This window comes from Papaver somniferum, chromosome 2 (genome assembly GCF_003573695.1).
Source record: "Papaver somniferum cultivar HN1 chromosome 2, ASM357369v1, whole genome shotgun sequence".
Taxonomy (NCBI): Eukaryota; Viridiplantae; Streptophyta; class Magnoliopsida; order Ranunculales; family Papaveraceae; genus Papaver; species Papaver somniferum.
In genome coordinates, this window is record NC_039359.1 from 126103616 (window position 1) to 126125701 (window position 22086).

The following is a 22086-nucleotide window of genomic DNA, read 5'->3' on the forward strand; positions in this document are numbered from 1 at the left end:
AGGACAATTTGGGCATGTAGAAATTGACGTTTAGTCCCAAAGTTATTGGGCTTCGGACGCTTTAGTCCACCCCTTCCAAGCCTAGTACTCCTTAGTCCAAAAATTCCCCGGACAGACAGTTTGGTCCAAAATTTGGACGAGTTACTCCAAGTTTCTGCCGATCTAGAAAATAAACTTTTTCTTACTACCCTGATTACCCTTTCTGTGTTCGGGCATTCATTTTTGACATCTTAGATTTTTTTTCTGAAGAGAGAGATGGAGGCGGAACACAGAGACGATTACGATTAGTGTTTTTAAGTAATACAGGTTAGAGTTTTGATCTTTCCATTTTATATTTATTTGATTGATTTTTCTTTTACTTTTTCTTCATTTTTTTGGTTGGATCTGTTTACAGAGATCCCAAATTTAAGAGAAAAAAATGTTTGAAACATTTCGATTTCATTTTAATTTTACTCTCCATCTAAAAATTTTCAAAGATGAGAAGGTATATTTTTGTTGATTTGTAAAAGTAATTTGGATCTAGATTCTGAATTTTGGTATGATTTAATCACACACAAGTTGCATCCAGAGCGATTCGATGCCAATTAAATTTGTGGTGGGTTGATTGAGTTGAAACAGTGGAAGATATACAAGAGATTTGATTATTTAAATCCGGATTTCATAAACTGATACATGGATAGTGCCTGAAAATAGCATAACCTAGACATAATTACTACGTTAGGTTCGTTTTATTAGAAATGATTGCATTGGTTCTTTATGGTCAAAAAGTGACTCAAGTTGAGATTTGAATACTGATATCTCTTTTAACCAACAATCTTAGTTTATCTGTATTATATTCTTTGGATGCATAGAGGGAATGATTTTTTTATATAATTGTACAAGTAATTTTGTTATGTATTTGAAGTTTTTCGAATTTTATGTATATAAATCTGATTGTTTGTACACTATGTGAGCCATTACTAGGATCCATGATCCAGTATTTGAGATATTGTTTTATGATTTCATCACCGTAAAACTTTGCTTAACGCCCTGGTTTCGAGTCTCGCTAATAAAAATGTGTGACATTTTGATATGAAATCTCACTCAGGATGCTGGTATAATTGATGGCCTTACTGTACTGCAATATAAAAGATGCTCAAGAAGATGCACCATTTTACAATTTTAACGACTGCATTAGCCAGTACTAGTGAATGATTATTTTACTTGTTTTTGGTTCTTAGTTCATATTAGTTATGTTGCTAGGAGTAGTTTGAAACCTTTTTTGCAACAAATGTTGTTGAGATAAGAAGCCAAACAACATCTAATTATTGATGATTATCCATCAATAGAAGCCTAAAAGTCTATCAACGCTGGTGCATGCCATATTCTATCAGTTTCTGTTAGGTTTGCGCGTCCATCTTGTATTCATTGTACGAGGTGTATTTATTTTTACACCAGTTTTACACAGTGTACTTTTTAGTGCACCAGTTTAGTTGGTTCTCAGTTTTATTTGCTTTTGGTTCTTAGTTCATATTAGTTATGACATTCAAGGGGTTTGTTATATATTTTTTGCTTTTGGATACATTTAGTTGAATTTGTTTTGGTATAATAAAATTTTAAATTATGATCCAAAGTTTTTATCAATTCTTAATGTGCGCTTAGTTTTACACGTTGATTCTTAATGTTTACATAATTGTACACTTATTGATGTGTACATAATAGTCCAAGAGAAGTAGAAACTATGTGCAGTATGAGACTTATGCTCGGGTAAATAACTAGAGTAGAAATGATGTGGAGGCATGAAACTCAGGATTATGTAAATTTTTATTTGTTTTCAGGTGTCCCATGTACTATCACTCTAAGCTTGCATTTCTGTTGTGGCTCCAACTTCTATCTTTTGATGTGAGTAAAACCTAGCTCTTGGGTGGCTTTTTTTTTTTTTTTTACATTTAGGTTTGTGTTAATAAGTCTCTATGTTTTGACCACTCTTCAGTTATGTTCGTAAACTAACAGTGTGTACACATTAAAATTAACTCCTTTTAAAACTCTTTGTTACTTGTCCTGAAGCTTTTTACTGTTTAGCTCTTCAAATTATTATTATTATGTCCGCATGAACATTAGTTGTAAGTTCTCTTTGGCCGCCAATGATAGTTGGGAGAGACATGGAAAGATAGGATCATTTGGGTATAGATGCTTTGGATAGACGTGTAGACAATATGTGTACATAGTTGTACACATATTGATTATTAATGTGTACATAATCGTACACGTGTTAATTGTTAATGTGTACATAGTTGTAAACATGCTTCTTACCATACAAGAATCTTTTATTTTAGATTTAATTGTTATTTTATGTTTACATCTTTAATATGATATGTGGTGTTATCTCAGGGGGACATGGAAAGACCGGATCATTTTGAAGGCCTGTATATAATTGTACAAGATGATAAAGATGAGTTCCCAACTAATGTTTCTATGCTTGCAGCCCAAGATGATGCAACACACTGCAAGGTATTTGTTCTAGTTGTATATTTTGGTTCCCTTGATGATTCCTACCTTAATATTGGTCCTAACTGATAATATGATTGTGTGCTTTAGGCTTTCTTAGTTGAATTTGATAAGTACAACCTTCGTTTAATGAAATAACATATTGATTCTTAATATGTACATAATTATACACATGTAGATAGTTAATGTGTATATAATTGTACACTTGTTGATTGTTAATATGAATAATTGGTGTTATGCATGTTTTACACGGGTGTACATATTGGCGCACCTGTGTAAATCTTATGAAAAAGTAGGTTTCCCTTGTTTTACAGCGGTGTACATATTGGTGCGCATGTAGGAAGTAATTCCCATTAAAAAATAGGTTTGTGTGTGGTTGTGAATGATCATCCTTATGCATGTTTTGAAGCGGTGTACGTATTGGTGCACCTTTGTCATTCCCATGTAAAAGTAGGTTTGTGTGTGGTTATGAATAATCGTTTTTCTACATGTTTTGCAAGGATGTACACATTGCTGCACCTGTATAATTCCGATGAAAAAGTGTGCCCGAGAGTGAATATGAATGACCGATTTTATGCATGTTTTGCAGGGGTTTGCACATTGGTGCACCAGTGTATTTTCAATGAAAAAGTAGGTTTGTTTGTGGCTATGAAGGATTGATTTTAGGAATGTTTCACATGGATGAATACATTGATGCACTAATATGCTTCTCATGAAAAGTAGGTCTGGGTGTGAGTATGATTGACCTGTTGTGCATGTTAGTAATCTCCTTTTCAGTAAAGTGCAATGAATCATTGTACTGGGATATTTCGAAGCCATATTAAGTTTGTGTAGTAATGCCCACATGGATTGTGTCTCTGACCATAAACTAAGTTTTTATTTTGATCGTTTTTTTGCTTTCTTTTCTTACGTGGATGTTGGTGAAAGGATAATCACTTTCTTTTCAAGCTGTGATTTTCTTATGTTCATTGTTTTGTCCTCAATGCAGTCCGGCTATTACGGATGTTATCCAACTGGTTCTTGACATGGTTGATATTTTTCTCAGTTTGTGCGGACTAGGGTGGTAGTCTGGCTATCATGGATTTTGGATTTTTTTGGATCTTTGCAGCGGTGTACATAATTATACACACAAATGTAAATTAAAAATTTTTAAAAATGAAAATTATATAGTCATATGGGTACTCTTTTTGTAACTCTCGAAAAATGTTTTCCAAATATATAAAGTTTGTCGATTTTGGATGAGCGGTTTAAAAGATAAATTGTTTTTAATTACTTTTTATATTATTTAAAATTGTTGACGTGTCATTTCCAGGTTGAATGCGTCAGTTACAAAACCGTCCCCACTCGTTGCACATGTGTGGAGGTCAGCAGCGTCTTTACACAATTTTTGGATTAAATTGTACCTAGTCAACTAGGTCTGGACTAAACTGTTCTATTTAGTGGATTTTGGACTGCACCGTTTTTTTTACCTTTGGGCATTACTTCCCCAAAAGAATATTGATAGAACATGGTTCAAAAGCTAAATATAAATATTGACAATTTGGGCATTACTTCAACGGTAAACAAAATTAAGCGATCCTGCGTATCTACTGTACGTCCAGTTCAAGCAAGACCAATCTGGAGATGAGTGTCGTTTGTTTCAGGTCACAAGCGGTAGTATATAAAGGGGTGACAAAGCAAAAAAAACGCTGAAGAGCGCTATAGTTAAAGTAAGGCCAATTTGCATACGGTCATACTTTGGATAGACAAGAGAACGCTGAACAAGGTTGATAATTGTTTGTACCCAAAATTACTTTTAGGCACTAAACACGATTGATAATGATGATGATTTATGTGTAATTAGAGTTAAGTTACTAATGAAGAAAAATAAAGAAGACAGATTTAACGTGGTTCGGCATGATTTTCCTGCACCCACAGACGAATAATTAATTTCAAGATAAACTTAAATGGCATTAATCTCCCTACATGCCTCCTGGAATTAAATGTGCATGAAACTGTCTGCATGCCTCCTTGAATTAACTCTACATGAAACTTCCTGCATGCCTATTGACTTGCCCTGCATGTCTCCTGGCATTAATCTGCCATGTATGCCTCCTTGTATTGATTTGCGAGCCTCCCGTGTATTTTATACACGATACAAACAATAATAGGTCAAAGGCTTTGAGTCTAGACGTTCTTTAAGCATTCTTCTTGTTCTTCTAAAAAAAAATTGACTAAAATGGATAAAGTTTTATTGAATACGGCAAAAAGAAGTACACGAAGAAAGCACAGTTAAGTGCAGCAACAGAGAATGGTATAGAAGCCAAAGCAAACAAGCCAGCACACTACGCAAACAAAGAAAATCACTAACAACAGCCGGGGGGGGGGGGGGGGGGGGGGGGGGGGGCAAAAAAGAATTCCCTAAGATTGCGTTGTTAGATTTCCCTTTCGAAATAACCCTGCAAGAACATTTTCAAAACACAAAATCTCATGATTTAAATCCTTAGCCATCGTTCAGTTTACTTACCCTATATAATATATTGTAGTCTTTTCCTAGAGTTTTTGACACCAAGAGCTTTTAGTGAAATAAAGCTGTTAATGTGATGATGTGCGTAAAAAGTTGGCACGATCCACGTGCATCTATAACCATTTTCATGCCTCGTAAGTCTTTCATGTATCCCAGTTCTTGGGTCGTAACAAGAGAGAAATCCCCCATCCTCCCAAAATAAAACCTTGCCTTTCTTGGTAAAAACTAGTGGAAAAAAGAATTTGCCAGGATTTCTACATATAGAATACACAGTAAATTCCTTGTTCCAGTTACGAGTTCCATTTTGTTGCACATTTATGTCATTGTTCTTTTTCTTCAATAACCATATGTCGAAACGTGGATCGAATCCCCCTAAGGCTGATATACGATGAACAAGACATAACCAGTCTCCAAACACACAAAGCCTCTTCTCGATAGTACTGCCCACTTCTTCTACCAGAGGTGGCGAAGCTATATGATGGAATTCCTCGTCGGCTATGTCGAAAGTAGCAACCTTTGATGCCTGATCCAACCAATATATCTCTCCATTCACAAAAACGCCCTTTCCACCAACATTATGAAACAGCGAGTTGGGGATCTCTTTTTCCTCCTTCCATTTATTATTCTCATTGCCAAGAACATACACCTGAAAATACCATTTGTCGTTCCTTTTATGGTAGATTCTAACAACTTTGTACTGGTCAGTTGAAGGACTGTAACCAAACCCACTCATCATCTCATATGCACCATTTTCCTCTTCACATGTATATCTCGGAAGATAAGCGTACTCCCTGGTGACAGGGTTAAATATATGAATAGGGTCATTCAGTTGATGGTGACGCATGGAAGAACAAATCAACCCATTGCACGAGCTGATCATAAAGTGTTCTGAATCGAACTGCGCCCTGTCCTTAATTGGAGGGATGTTGATCATTTTATTTTTGATTTTGTAAGACTTCTCCTTGACATCCACATCGTTTTCAACATAATGAAGTGTGCGCCTATTAGATCTGCCGATTTGTTTTAACGAAAGGAACCCCGATTGAACAGTGTCGCATGCATTATTTGAGAAATCCTGAATATAACTATCTTCATGATATTGCAGTATTAACTTATGACGAGCAAGGTGCATTCGAGCAAAGGATGGATCCTTAATGAGATTGCGCCATGGTTTGCAGACCAGTTTGCACTCTAAAACTGAATCAACATCTAAACGAGAAAATATATTCAATGAAATATCTGATGGAAGAGCGTTCATACCCATATTACACAAAAACTTTCACTTTTCACAGTGAGGCAGCGAAGAATCTAAATCCGGATGGGCTAAACAAAAAGCAAGAATACGTCGAAAACAAAAAGAACTATCTAATGGAAGTGTTGGTGCTCTTGTTGCACGAGAGAAAGTTTGAATAGTGGTGGTGGTGCTCTTCTAGTCTAATGCATCAGTAGAGAGAGCACGTATGGGCAATAAGGATAAATTTGATGGATTTTAAGATCTCAAACACAAAACTCTTATACATTGTTCTGGATTTGGCTGCATTGATTATTTGATTCTATTTCATTGATTACTTTTCCTATCGCACTAATCTAGCAGATGATACTTTTTATGAAAACCCACTAATTACTTTTCTATTTCACTAGATTTTATGCCCCTGCTACGCACCGGGCGGACCCCAAACCGTTTTGCCTTGCTCTGTCCTGATGCATGCTTAGGATTCTTGATTTGGTGTAGCTCGGCTTCGCCTCGCCCCGTTCCATGGTAACTGCACACAATAGCTCCACCATTCCAGCCATTCTCTTCTTTCCTTTATACATCAGTTATATCTTCCGCAATAACACATTTCAAGCACATATTCATTCCCTTCTTTCCATTGCAGACTCAAACACCACATACCCACTACAACAAACTGCAGCTTCAATCACCTGCCGTGCTAATTTACTTGTAACTCCATTCAAACACAGGCCAACACACATCCAACCTTCTCTGCATTTCAGCTCTAAGCACAGTACCACTATCAACTGCAACTCAACTATCTGCAGCCAGCTTTTACATCACAAACCACCTGCAATCATTTCAATGAAAAACCACATGCAATCATTGGTGTAATTGCAAACCACCTGCAATCATTTCAACCTTCACTGTAAACAACCATCACCTCCTTGCTGCAATTCAACTCAGCACCACCAACTCATCATAAACTCAGTAGCAGTTCAAACAATTCCAGCTTTTTCTTACTACTGCAATCACCAAACCAACAACACCAAATGCCCTTATTCCCTGTGCGTCTCAACACCATTCAGAGGTACTTCTCACATGAATCCATTGAGAGGCTAGAAAAACTACATTTCACAATTAACGCATCGGCACAACGGTCAATCAAGTCGCTCGCCCGCCATAAGGAAGTACACCCAAGGACTTCAAAATGCTAGCAATTAGCGGAGCCGCACCAATGCCCCTTCACCTGTTCCAGCATGCAGTAAGCTGATTAAGAAAGGAAACAAAAACAAACATGAGAAAACTTGGAACAACACAACGATTGCCTCTGCAACAACAAACCCGGTTTCAGTTTAGGACAGACATCAACAACACAACACTGGAGCTAAAAATATTAAACAAACATGAGGATACCATTTTCCCTATAGTTATACAGCAGGAGCTTCGCTTAGAATTTTTGCATTTTTAAATAGATCAGTTAGTGATAGAAAGTCTCAACTTGTTTGGGAGTTGAGGCCTAGAAGAAGAAGAAGATTGACAGAAAGACAGTTGAACCCTATTCTTAAGTGTTTTAGTGTAGCGCAGTAAGTGACAATGATGGAATTTCAGCCAATGGAATCAAATTAAAGTTTAAGAATACACGTTCAACTTTCAGTAACGAAAACCGATCAACGAACATTATAAAACTACATAACCATAAATGATTTCTAAAATGGAAATCTCCACAGAATGTTAAATTCTTTCAGTAAATTTAACATTTTCTGAAGCTTCTCAAAAAAAAAAAAGGAAAGTGTGACGTGTGATGCGAATTTTGACCACAAAATATCTATCCCTGGTAACTCCAAGTGCAAGTATATAGACGTTGCACAGTTATGAAGATAAAGCTTTGAAGTACCCTTGAAGCAATGAAGCACAAAACCGAGAAGCTATATTTACAAACATTATAAGCACATGTAGCTCGTACCTAGAAAAAGTCGCGTACAACCAAATCAAAGTTCTTATAATCTTTCACATAAAGCCAATTTCTCATCAGCCACCACCCATTGTTTCATATGGACCAAAAATTAATGGACCACCAAAATCAAAGTGCGCTGCCAACTTACTTGTGCAATTTTTTTTCCTTTTCAAAAAACATACCTAATGATAAGAAGTGTTTCCATCAATTGCAATGATGCCGGCGAGCAAGTTTCTAAAGTCTTGACTATGCATAGAGCTAGAAAATCTTGTGCAATTTCTCCACCTGAACATGTTGAAAGAAATAACATAAATGTATATTCCATTATAAGAGTGTATAATTTCTTGGATTTATAGATATATACAACTGACCAAACAAAGCATTCTTTTATCACTGTAAGCATGGCTACATACATATAAAAGATAGCGGATCTATTTTTCAATTTCATTGGATCACCATGGACTAATATGTTTGAAGACTTACATCTGGAGAAGTGAAGAGCCTTCCTTCAAAGTTAATACTAAGAAATTTTACTCCATTATTTATGTTCCAGTGCAAGTACCTGTGTTAAATTAGTGGTACACCTAAGAAAAAAATACCAATGAGCAAATTCTGAAAGTCAAAATCAAAGCAAGTATTACTAATGCATATGTTGAACAGACAGAAGAACAGGGATTAGTCGTGGGAGAGTTTGAGAGATTTTAATGTATTTAAATCTCTAGGGATTTAGAGGGAGTGTGAGAGAGTCTAGGCAATTTGGGGGGTTTAACCCAAACTCCCCAGAAATCTCTTGCTTTTTGAGAGATTTTGTCCAAGCACAAAAACATCATGAAACTCCCTCAAACTCCCCCAAATTATAAACTCCCTATGACTCTAGTGTTTTACGACTAACAGGGAGTTTAAAAGATTCTAATCAAATCTCTCACCACTAACAGGGAGTTTAAGGGATTTTGAGGTAGTTTTAGAAACTCCTTATAAATCTCTCACCACTAACAGAGATTTTAAAAGATTTTGACAAACTCTCTCACGACTAACAGGGGATTTGCTAACTCCATTAAAATCTCTCAAACTCTCCCACGACTAACCCCCTGGAAGATAATGGAATTAGGGTATGGAGAAAAGAGACGGTGGAAGTTGTTTTAGGTTTTCAGCATCTCAGTTTCAATCCCTCTTAGCCATAACTTCAAATTGAACCTAAATTACAGACCCACAACACCATCAACAGTATTTTTTCCTTTTTGTATTCTCAGTCGAATAAACCCTAAATCCTTTTCAGTTCATACTTCAATTCAGAAACCCCCAAATCAAACCTAACACCAAATCAGTTCGAGTCATTATACTCAAAATTGATCAAATGGAAAACCGGAATATGGCTCAATTGATAGAGAGAAGAACCATATTTTTGGTAACTGGATTAGCGGGATCGAATAGCAGATCAAAGTTATGGCTCGATGATATCTGTTGCAGAAGAAAAACTCAAGAGAAAGAGAAAGGAAGAGGTTCGGCAAACGATTAGGGTTGTAAAAGAAAATAACGAAATCATCCCAAGAAAACAGAGATGACAGTGTTAGTTTTTTCGTAAGTATTGTCTACCTACTTAACGTCCAGTTAAGTATTTGGTGTAAACCAAGTATAATTTATTATTTAGGTGTAAATCCACACATAAGTGTTGTATACCCACGTTTTTGCTAACGGTATTATTAACGGGTGGTTAAATACAGGGTGTAAAGTGAGTGTTATTCATGTTTTAATGCTCCGACCAATAGAATTCCGCCATTTGTCCTCTCCAGAATTGCTCTAGTTCAAAACTTTTATCTAATTTAATTTGATGAGGGTGTTACACTCACCGTGCGACGTAGAAGCTCATATGACTTAGTGGTTTAAAGGAGGGGAGATTGTTTAGAGGATACTGGCTAGATGATACTTTTTATGAGTAACCTGTTTTGTATTCTAACTAATCTGGCAGAGTAAATGTGAATTGATTGTAGTCAATATTTCTTACAAAGAATATAAAAGATAACCCAAAATATTTTTTTTATTTTTTTTCTTGACAAAAAAGAATAATAAAGAAATAACAGTTATTAATGTTCTGATAAAGAAAAACAACAATTATCGACAACGTTCATCTTCCTCTTTTTTCTCTTCCTTCTTCTCTCCTCCCTCCCTCCTAAAAGAATAAGGAAAACCTTAGAACTTCTTCCTTCTTCTTGCTCAGATTTAGTCCTTTTAGGCTAGATCTGAGCAATGATTTATAGTTTTTTATGAATAAAAATAATCTTATTTGTGTTTTTAGGTTTTGTTTTTGTTATTTGTGGTGTCTATGGACACATTTCTTCGCTATTTGGGCGATCTTTTCTTTGTCTTTTGGACGATTTTCTCTTCTCTTTAATAGCGATTCTTTCAAATCTCCGTGGCGTTTCTTGGCTTGCTATTCTCGATTTATCAAGAACATCAACGATTCTGCTCGGCGTCGCTTTGGATTCATCTTCAACAAGAGGGATTTAGGGTACTCGAATTCGTTTGGATCTACAAGATTTTGGGAAAAATACTTCATTTCATTTGGAGCATCTCTTATTAAAGAAGATAATCATTTTAAATGGTCGGAGTTGATTCCGGTTCACACCATCATTCATCACTACTACATCTATAAAAATTGGATGTCTTTGCGGTTCATGGATCTTTCTCTTCGCGATGTACTTGCAATTGGTGTCGTCATTTGTATTTGGATTTTGATTATCTTGTATTTTGGTGTTTTTGATAATCTTGTAAGCAATCATGTAATCATCATTTTGGTTTGAATGAATTGAAATGTGATTTTACCAACAAAAAAAAAATCAACATTCACACTCTAGAGCATTTCCAATGGAGCTTTTGCGTGTTTAATATGATTACAAGACATTTTCAGTTGATTCATATGCAAATATTCTTTATGTTTTAGTAAGTGTCAAGTTAATCATCCCTCCTGGTGAAACAAAATGTTAGACAGCTTTTTGATAAACCAAATTTAAAAATAAAAATTTAGTAAAACCCATCATCGAGAATCAAAGTTTGATTGTTTAAACACTTTCACCTTTGTATATTTATATACAGATCAATCAAGAAATTGATTATGGCAAGCAGAACAAACATGCACAGCAAATATTTCGTCTTGTTTAGTTTCCCCATAAAATTCTTATAGTCTCGATAATTTATTTATTTTCCTTTTTTTTTCTTTTTCTTTTTGAGGATATTTCTTCGATTGATTTATCTTCCCATGCTTCATTTATTTGATTTACTAGTAAATCAGAAGGAATTGATGACTTGGATTGGTCGTATCCTCTATCAGTAAATAACTCAAAAATCATAGGGTGACTCAGAGGATGTCTTAATTATTGTTGTATAGATGTTCTTTACATACATTCCCGTTGGAGAAGGTTTTTTTTGTTAAAAAATAAATTCATGTGGCCGCCCAATAAATAGGAAACTAATGTTGCCTCGATTTTTCAGGAACCATAAATCGATCCTGACGCAATTGGAATAGTTAAAACTTATTAGAGGCTGATGTATAAAAGAAAATAGGGTTATTTTGAAGTAAAATTAATAATTTTTATCCATATATATTATTTAATGGCTAAGTTATCCTTACTTAATTAGCAGCTAATGAATCGAATTAGTTTTAAATTAGTTGAGATAGATTAAGTTATAGACTATAGTTAGTTTAGTTACATAATTAGAGTTATAATCGCCCAAAAACATGATAAACTAAAAAAAAAAAAAAAAAAAAACAGGATTTTCAGATATATTACAACATGGAATCAGCAAGGTCGAGCTGTATTATCCTGTCGATTACTCTTAAATCGTTAGTAAAGTAAAGAGCATCTACGATTGATCTTAAATTGGCAGTAAAGTAAAGAACAATAGATAATAAAATGAGAAAAATCTAACAATTCTGGTTAAAGTGAATTACCTGTAAGCGGTAACGATGGAAAAGTTAAAGAAGTACTAAGCTCCATATCGATCAAGAGAATTTCCCTATAATCGGAAAGTTTACCTTCTGATTTTTGCAATTAGGGAGATGAACGATAATATGAGGAACTCGATGATAAGATTTAGTGTTTTCAACTTTGCGCAGAAAGAAGCCAACTCTGCTACCCATTCTCTTGTAGATTAAGCACTGACTCACAAAGTCCAAGCCAGGTAGATTATTGCTCAAATCCCTGCTGAATTTCTTTGAGATGTAGCAAGTAGTCTTTGTACACGGTTCGGTCACAGTTTACCTAACCATAGTATATATTTTGTATATGTGATTAAGATTCAAAGCTTTCATATAACGGTGGATATTGTTTGCTTGGTTCCAAAGCTATCTTAGCTTGAAATTAAAGAAACCTAGTTTTTGAAGTTTATATAAGGGAAATTCTTGGCAACTGGGATCTTTCAATCCTGACACTACTTTTTGGTGTGTCCTAGTTGTATCTAGAGTCGTCCTCTCTGGAAACCCTTTTAGGGTTTAGCGACTACAAAGACTTCACTGGAATTCGTGAAGCCAGGTCCAGTTATCTTTTATCTTGATAACTTGAGCATCCTGATCTTGATTGTTTGTAGAGCCTTTCTCCATCAATCAAGATAGATATATAGTAATCAACAAAGTCTCTATGTCTCATACTTTATTGATTCCACAAGTTTTATACTTGTGAGGTGAATAATAATCTAGGTTGTACTTCGGGTTGCATAAGTCCGGATTTTGAGGATAGCCAGATTTTTGTCTAATTTGTTGTCGATTTCCATCATTTGGATCTATCGTTTGATATGATCATTCGTTTAGATCGTAAATAATGAAATCAAATATAGGCTTAATCCGTGGGAGGAAGATTTGGCTTAAATTTTTCAATTGAATTGAAGCAACTCTTAGTCGTGGGTGAGATCGTCTAAGAGAATCAATTGCGTAGAGTCATGCTGGGATTCAAGAGGCGTAAGGAGCGCGACTGTACCTGAATCAGTAGGAGACTGAGTTTGGGCTCAACTACATTCCAGACCGAAGTTAATTGGTAGTAGGCTAGTGTCTGTAGCGTCTTAATACAACTTGGTGTTCAATCTGGACTAGGTCCCGGGGTTTTTCTGCATTTGCGGTTTCCTCGTTAACAAAAATTCTGGTGTATGTGTTATTTGTTTTTCTGCATTATATTGCTTATCTTTATAATTAAAATATCACAGGTTGTTCGTTGATCAACCATAGTAGCTAGGTCCAACCTTGTTAGTTGGAAAAGACTTGATTGATCCTTGGATATTGGTCTTTGGTACCGTCCAAGAACTCACTTTGTAGTTAGGTTCACGGATTCAATTATGTAAACGTTCTAACAACAAGAGAGAGAGAGAGATATAACTCTAGGAACTTTCCTTGATTGAGTTTTTACTCTCGAAGTTATGTTGAGTTTGTCCATACAGATTACCTAAGAAAAATTTGGTGGTGTATCTTGGTACCCCCAGCACTTTCAACTAGCATCATGCATGTCCTTGTTAAATTGCCTGGAAAAAATTGGACCTATGCAACTTATGGTATAATATACCACAAGCTTGATGTTCGGTCGATCTGTAAACATATTTTCATCTCAAATTTGAATTTCAAACAACTTGTAAAATCTCTTATTTCGTTAATAATATATATCATGTCCATACCATCGATATAGATAGCTACAACTCCAAGTAAGGAACTTTCTTCGTGGGTACGCAGGGTACAATACCTTACTTTTTTATCCCTTACCAATCTAGTTAAGCATTCCAATCTAATTGGAAACGCACTATGTGGTTTAGATCCATTTCATTTGAGAGATAAATGGATATCAAACACTTTTTAAATATGTATATCCTTAAAGAGATAAGTAATGATTAACCACACTCATATGCTGCATTTCAAGTCCTTTTGATACTAGAAATCTAACTAAGTAGAAGAAAGTTATAACGTTCATTACAAAAGATTTAAAATTTTCAGAAATTTATGAGAAACCTCGAGACACAAGGCAAAGCTTCATAATTTGAGACTTTCATAACTGTCACTGCGCTTTGTTACAAATGATCATTTATGACGTATCGAACTCATCGAAAAAATTTCAGAATTCAGGAATATTCTTTAGTAATAATTTTCCAAATAAATCTAGTAAAATGATAATAAAAATCCTCGAAGTTCAAAAAATATTACAAAGGAAGGTTGTTTTGGGTCGGGCTGCTCTATTTTGGTTTGGGAAATTGAAATCCACTTCCAGGATATAACGAGGAAAGATAATATAGTGATATCATGGGCGCATCGAAGTGACTAGTCATTCTTGGCGTTTCAAGTCACCTTGTCATTCCTATCATTGTACAAAATCCAAATTACTTGACAAGCTATTTTAATTTCCAAACATTTAAATTAGTCGATTTTAGTGGGTTGTTGGTGATCGTCTTCTTGTAACTTTCTTATTTACTACTGATAGGCCTATTTTATTTAACATGCCTATTTTATTTAGAGCTTTGAAGGGGGGATGACTGTCGTTTGTTTCAGGTGATAAGTCTATACAAGGGTTGTTGATGAGTGCTAAAAAGTGCATATTTGTATATATTTTTCTTGGCATTTAACTCATCTTTTGTGCATTAATTCTACATTTTATCCCATATTCTGTATTTTCATTGTTTTCAAGAATAAATACTTTTCTTAATTAATTTTGCATTTTTAGGTACTAAATAAAGCCTGGTTATCTCACGGAACGAGAAGAGCAAAGGAACGACAAAGACTCCCGCTAGGAGGAAGCGAAGAATGATGTTTGCAAGAGCCGGATCAACTAGAAGTGGGCTTGAAGAGGAAGAATTGTTCTTAAAGAAGATATGGGCTTGGAATACCCAAGGCCCAAAACCCTTACCCAAGTCCATTTCCATTATCCATACCCATTTCCATGAGAGCCGTCAGATTGGATCCATCTTGTCATCCAACGGTCGCCTCATCATTGTGCATCAAAATCCAAAGCTCCTGTCAAACACCATAGTATCTAACTCCATCTGGAGCCGTCAGCTTCGTTGTATCACTTAATCCAACGGTCGCTCAGAGCCTTCTTCTATCTTGTCGTTAGATTCAATCTGAAGTTGATGATCCAACGCCTTCCACTCGTTGTTCATCAAACTCCGCTGCACCTGACCAACACCTAAACATCAAACCCATCGACCCAAAACAAACACCCATCTTCTTCTTCCCCAAAATTCCATTCCCCCAAAAACCTCTTCCTCCCCCGACAGTTGCAGACCTCACCTCACCCATCGCCACCATCACCTCCCCAGCCGACCATCATCAGAACAACCATACCCTAGTTACTCTCCTTCTTGTTCTTAGCACCCACCACTCTTAGGTGCTACATCCAAGACAGAGATGGAACTAGGGTTTCACAGTGGAGAGAAGAAGGAAATTGGAGCAGCGTTCGAGTAGCAGAAGCAAGTTGAAGCATGGGTCAGCGCTCAATTGCAGAGGGGACAACAAATTCATAGGGTATGGTGAGTTTTTCCCAAATTCCTATAACCCTAATTTTGTTAAATTTGGGGGTTTGGTGTAAAAACCCTAATTGGGTGTTCTGATTATAAATAGGAAGTGAGGGTGTAATGTTTTGGGTATGCCTGGGTTAGCCAGAGCTTCACCCAAGAGGACTGGACTAGCCAGTTCCTGAACTGTGTTATCTTCAGTTCATGTTTTGTTTGAATGCAATGTTGTTTCAAGTGTAATTTCCATGTTCTAATCTCATAGCTAGGGTGATGAGGAAACCCTTTGAGTCATTGCTAAGTTTCATTCAGTTATAAACATAATTCTTGTTGTGCTTGAAATGTTTAGGATAGTTTTAATCAAAGCACTTTACATTTTGCTCTCACAGTGCATATCATGTATGCATTGTAGTTAGAACACCACTATGTGATTGTGCTACAGCTCATGCTTAATTTTCTATTATGAATCCTCTGACTAGTTGTACTCTAAATCAGACAATTAGTACTTAGGATGAATACTTTAGTTGTGATTAGAACATCCTTTAGGTTGTTAAAACATCTAAGTGGCTTCTCTGTGGGTAGTTGCATTGTGAGAAGGCAGCTACTACTAGGATTAGAATTATCTTAGTGACATTAACCTTCCTCCTGAAGCCACCCTTTGATGAGCAGCAGGCATAGAACCTCCACTGCCATCTAGTTAGTCAGTTGAGCCAAGAAGCTCACTGATAACTATACAAGGGACAAGATTTATGTGGAACTAGGATAACTTAGTCTAGGTGAAATGGTGGAATCTAATCCCTAGTATTCACCCAAAATCCCTCTTTCCTTTACTGTTTCTTGTTTTTATTTGATTCCCTTTACTTCCATTCCCACTGTTTTCATTTTCTTCACTACTTTTTCCACTGTCATTCTTAGTCACTTGCTTTGCTTCCTGCCAACATCTCACAGTTATCTTTTGTCACTGCCTTGCATATAGAATTAGCTAGGAAAACTTCATAACACCCCAAGTCCCTGTGGATTCGACCCGTACTTGTGCACTCACTGCAACAACATCGTGCACTTGCGGTATCACTGTAGGCATCCATTTATTCATCTTATTTACACATCTATATTCGCCTACCAAGTTTTTGGCGCCGCTGCCGGAGACTTGGCATTGTGTGGTTGCTGTTTTTCCTTGCTTTCTTTTGCTGCTATTCACTTGCATATCTTGCATTTAGTATAATCATTTAGTGTAAGCATTTATCTCATCATAACTTGCATTTTCATCTTTGCATCATTTTCCCTTGCTGTTCTTGCTGTTCTTGACAGCTTCTGTTGAGCTTTCCAGGTGCTCCTGTTGCTGTGCTGTTGTGACTTTGTTTTGCTTGGCTGAGCCCTTGCTGTTGCTGCTGATTGAGTTGCAGCTGGGCCTGCCACTTGCTGCTACTTTCTTCCTCTTCCCTGTGCTGCTGGCCTGTGCAGCTTGCTTCTGTGCTGAACCTGTAGAGCTGCTGCTGCCAAGCCTGCAACATTGCCCCTGTTCAGCTACTGCTTGTGGTGCTGCTGAACTTGTGGTGCTGCTGAGCTGCTTCTCCTGCTGCTACCTCCTGCTGGAGCTGCTGTTGCTGTGATCCAAAGCCCAACTGGGCTTTTGCAACCAAACTGAGCAGCTGGGCTGTGCTTAAGCAAGTAAGCCTAAACCCATTAAGAGAACCCAACCTGTGGGCTTCCATTTTTAATTTGTGGGATTGTAATAATTTTTTCCATTTTTTTGTTGGGCTTGTAATTTAAGTTAACTTTTGGGTTTGTATTTGAGCTGAACTGTGGGATTGTCCCTATCAAAATTTTGGGTTTCAAAAACCCAACAAACAACCTAAACAAGTTTAACTGAACCTACCAACTCAGCTGGGCTTCGTTAGTTTCTGGGCTTGCTGAACTCGTTAGTTGGGCCGTGTACTCAAATCTCTAGGACGTTCGCTGAGCTTGTCCCACAGAATATTTGAACCAGTTAGCTGGGCCTCATCCCATTAAAACCAAAAGGAGTTTTCAAAACCCATTAAAAACCAAATTTCTTTTCAAACCCGACAAAACCAAATGTTACCCATAAAAACCAAATTTTTCCCAAAAATCCAAACCCATTAAAAACCAAATTTTGGGCTTTGTAACATAGTTACTTAGCTTTTGAGCCCAATCATGTCTAGATCTTGGTCTACAGTTGGGGAATACAACAAATCCCTTAGAGAACTTGCGTATGGACATACTCCATGTTATGAACCTCCCATAGACCATGATGTCAATAGTTATAGGAATTATTATGGACATTTTCAAAGTCCCGAGCCTCAATACATGAACCCTAATAACTATTCACACATGCATCATTCACCACAACGTGAAAATGAACATTTTGCTAGTTCCTCACTCACACAATCATCACTGATCGATCAATTAGAAGCTCGAATCGCAGCTTTAGAAATGCAATCACATGAGGAATCTGTCACATCTAATTTTCTTAGGCAACCTGAAATCTATGCATGTCCCGCATGTGGTAGTTTAGACCACCCTGTTGAGAATTGTCATATTTTGCATAATTTTAAGCAATCTAGAGAAAATCCAAGGTTTGAAATGCCCATAAATTGTGAGAATGGTAGTCATTGGGACCATAATCAAGCCTTTGAGGGTTGCGATCAATATTTTGTAAACCCTAATGACCATGCACACATGTACCATTCACCACAATTTGAACATGAAGAATTTTGTACTCCCATGAATTTAGACTCCACCACAGAAGCTTTAAGACTTAGTAAGCAAAACTTTGATAGATCTACATCACGAATTCATGCATATTTAGATCAGATTTTGCTTCACCTACAAAAGGAGGAAATTCATGAGGAAATGTATGTTGTCCCTAATGAAGTGTCTAGTCCCATTCATGTAAATGATGTTGAATATGAACCTAATTTAGAGGAACATGAATCGACTAATGACACCACCACTGTTAATGAGGACCAATATGCATGCTACCATGATGATGATTATGATGATATGTTAGAAGAACATGAAAATATTGTGGAACCTGTTGGTTCAATAACATATGGCTTCTCGCCCTCGACCTTCATGAATGTTGTTTTTCCTAATACTCATTGTAATTCATATGATTTTGATATTGACATGGGATTCGTACAATTATTCTGCGAAGATGAGCATGACATAGGAATAGTTGAATCTTCTGTAGACACTAATGCTAATATGCATGAAAATATATTTGATGTGTCTGATTCTCTACCTAGGTCACATTGTGATATTTCTCCTGATTTGCCGATGCATGAGAATAATTCTTTGATGATGATGATTCTGATTGTGGACTTGATAATTTGTTTGATGATTGTGAGCATGTTGTGACAGTGTGTAGAAGACTTAGGAGATGTTGATGTGATTAGTAATGATGTGCCTATCGTCCTACATAAGTCACAATCTGATGGCCTTCCACCCAACCTAGATTTGGTTTGTACCCATATTGTCAAACCGACTTTTCTGAGAGTCCCTAATCTAGGTTTGGAACTGTGTGCTTCCCAAGTCCTCTTGGACTATTTTGCTTCTAAGTATAATACATTTGAGGAACCACAGTTGGAATTAGCATGTTTGCCCGTCCCTAGCAAAGTTCATTTCGAATTAGACCTTGTGCATGATGAACCCCAAAAACTGCGAGATTTTGTATCCAAAATTTTATCTGTTGAAAAATCCAGGTTTGGGGGTAGCTCATTTTGTTTCAGCTTCACTTGCATTCTATCATTATATTGTGTGAAGCTGTTGAAACCTCTACACTTTGTCTTTTGGGTTGATCCTCAACTCTTTAGATTGTTAGTGTATGGTGAATTTTTGTATATAATCCAGTAGATAAAATTTCTTAAAACCCTTTTGTTCCTTTTGTATATATTTGTTAATCCAATATGATCTCGGCTGACATATGTTGGATTCTTGCCTTGAATAACGGATTCTATTGCTTTCGCCGAAATCGGGTATTCTCTTTCCTTTTTCTCTACTCAACATGATCCTCTTCATATGTTGTATATAATTGTTCATATGAAACATTGAGGACAATGTTTAGTTTAGGTTTGGGGGTTGAAGTAGATACTTTGATAAATGCCTAATTGAAAACAAGAACTCCTTCTTTTTGAAAAAATGAAAAAAAAAATCAAAATAAAAAATTAAAAAAAAAAAAAAACATAAAAATGGAGCTCATTTACCTTGAAATGTTGACTCTTGTGCAAATATGTAATTAAGGATCTTAGTCTAGATATTTAGGCACCCTGATTCTAGCACAATTCACATAGTGATAAGAAACTTGCACGCGCACGATCTACCAATACATGTATAGCCTCATCCTTGAGGTGTTCTATCGGAAGTTTTAGTTGCCAATCACTTTAGAATACTGAACGAAACTTGACTAGCTTGTTCTTTGGTTGGTTGGGATAGAAGGTGGAGGTTACATTAAGAAAGACAACCATCGAATTTAACTGGGTGCATCAAAAAGGGCTACCTCTTGCAAAGTGTCATGTAATCTTTTGTTTCCTTTTGTATATGTATCAAAAGTGTTTCCTTATCAAAAAAAAAAAAAAAATGTATATTCAAAAAAAAAAATCAAAAAAAAAAAAAGAATGAAAAAAATGAAAAAATCAATCAAGTATTTATCAATTCCATCCTCTCTTGTTCCAAAAATAAAAGAGAGTAGTCAATGTAAATAAGAGTCATGTAAAGAGTCATCTTTTGTGTTTTATTGTAATAAGCAAGGAAGGGTGTATGTCATTGATGTACAACGCGAGTAATTATGAAATACCTCCTACTCATTCACAATTCTCGTAAAGTCCGGACAGCTAGCTAGATTTCGACCTTGGTTCTTAGCCTGAGAAACTATCTCTTGGTGATTAGTAGTCATAACATCCGATCTTTCTTTACACATGTGTAGATACACTTTACACTCTTATCACATGTCTTTATTTGTTATCAGTGCTAGGATTGTGCCTTTGATAGCTAGATTGACATCTCCATTTTGCTGTGAGCTTAAACTGACTTGCACATGTCACATTTGATGGAATCTGAGCTTATAGTTTTACCTAGAACTTTGTAGGTACGTTCTAAGCAAACCTTCACGAGACTTCACTCGTCCACTAGGGACACTTAGTGGTTTAAAAGGCTTAGTGCATACGCTAAATGCATTCGAGAGACCAGCGACAGTGGTATAGGTAGGATTTCCTTAGCTTTGTTTTACTTGAGGACAAGTAAAATTCAGGTTTGGGGGTATTTGATGAGTGCTAAAAAGTGCATATTTCTATATATTTTTCTTGGCATTTAACTCATCTTTTGTGCATTAATTCTACATTTTATCCCATATTCTGTATTTTCATTGTTTTCAAGAATAAATACTTTTCTTAATTAATTTTGCATTTTTAGGTACTAAATAAAGCCTGGTTATCTCACGGAGCGAAAAGAGCAAAGGAACGACAAAGACTCCCGCTAGGAGGAAGCGAAGAATGATGTTTGCAAGAGCCGGATCAACTAGAAGTGGGCTTGAAGAGGAAGAATTGTTCTTAAAGAAGATATGGGCTTGGCATACCCAAGGCCCAAAACCCTTACCCAAATCCATTTCCATTATCCATACCCATTTCCATGAGAGCCGTCAGATTGGATCCATCTTGTCATCCAACGGTCGCCTCATCATTGTGCATCAAAATCCAAAGCTCCTGTCAAACACCATAGTACCTAAATCCATCTGGAGCCGTCAGCTTCGTTGTATCACTTAATCCAACGGTCGCTCAGAGCCTTCTTCTATCTTGCCGTTAGATTCAATCTGAAGTTGATGATCCAACGCCTTCCACTCGTTGTTCATCAAACTCCGCTGCACCTGACCAACACCTAAACATCAAACCCATCGACCCAAAACAAACACCCACCTTCTTCTTCCCCAAAATTCCATTCCCCCAAAAACCTCTTCCTCCCCCGACAGTTGCAGACCTCACCTCACCCATCGCCACCATCACCTCCCCAGCCGACCATCATCAGAACAACCATACCCTAGTTACTCTCCTTCTTGTTCTTAGCACCCACCACTCTTAGGTGCTACATCCAAGACAGAGATGGAACTAGGGTTTCACAGTGGAGAGAAGAAGGAAATTGGAGCAGTGTTCGAGTAGCAGAAGCAAGTTGAAGCATGGGTCAGCGCTCAATTGCATAGGGGACAACAAATTCAGAGGGTATGGTGAGTTTTTCCCAAATTCCTATAAACCCTAATTTTGTTAAATTTGCGGGTTTGGTGTAAAAACCCTAATTGGGTGTTCTGATTATAAATAGGAAGTGAGGGTGTAATGTTTTGGGTATGCCTGGGTTAGCCAGAGCTTCACCCAAGAGGACTGGACTAGCCAGTTCCTGAACTGTGTTATCTTCAGTTCATGTTTTGTTTGAATGCAATGTTGTTTC

General features: G+C 36.6%; 1 protein-coding gene and 2 long non-coding RNA genes across 3 annotated transcripts; 1 reads left to right on the forward strand and 2 right to left on the reverse strand.

Annotated features, from left to right (window-relative positions):
• The first annotated feature begins 219 nt into the window (after positions 1-219).
• On the forward strand, positions 220-3672 carry LOC113353913. Its single transcript, XR_003361606.1, has 4 exons — positions 220-306; positions 1818-1881; positions 2371-2490; positions 3476-3672. It is a non-coding gene; the product is annotated as an uncharacterized LOC113353913 (long non-coding RNA).
• A 1028-nt stretch (positions 3673-4700) lies between these two features.
• Positions 4701-6257, reverse strand: LOC113351899 (F-box protein At3g07870-like). Its single transcript, XM_026595806.1, has 2 exons — positions 5199-6257; positions 4701-4811 (listed from the first exon to the last, which is right to left on the reverse strand). Exons 1-2 carry the CDS (start codon positions 6255-6257, stop codon positions 4701-4703), a joined length of 1170 nt encoding a protein of 389 aa, XP_026451591.1.
• Positions 6258-6681: 424 nt separating this feature from the next.
• LOC113353914 lies at positions 6682-8784 on the reverse strand. The gene is made up of 3 exons (XR_003361607.1): positions 8647-8784; positions 8346-8448; positions 6682-7475 (listed from the first exon to the last, which is right to left on the reverse strand). It is a non-coding gene; the product is annotated as an uncharacterized LOC113353914 (long non-coding RNA).
• Positions 8785-22086: the final 13302 nt, after the last annotated feature.

Excerpts from the sequence above, each read along its gene's own strand:
- LOC113351899 (XM_026595806.1), bottom strand. The coding sequence starts at position 6,257 with ATGGGTATGAACGCTCTTCCATCAGATATTTCATTGAATATATTTTCT. Across the intron at positions 4,812-5,198 it reads TTTTTACCAAGAAAGGCAAG|TGTGCTGGCTTGTTTGCTTT; the intron begins GTTTTATTTTGG and ends TTGTTTGCGTAG.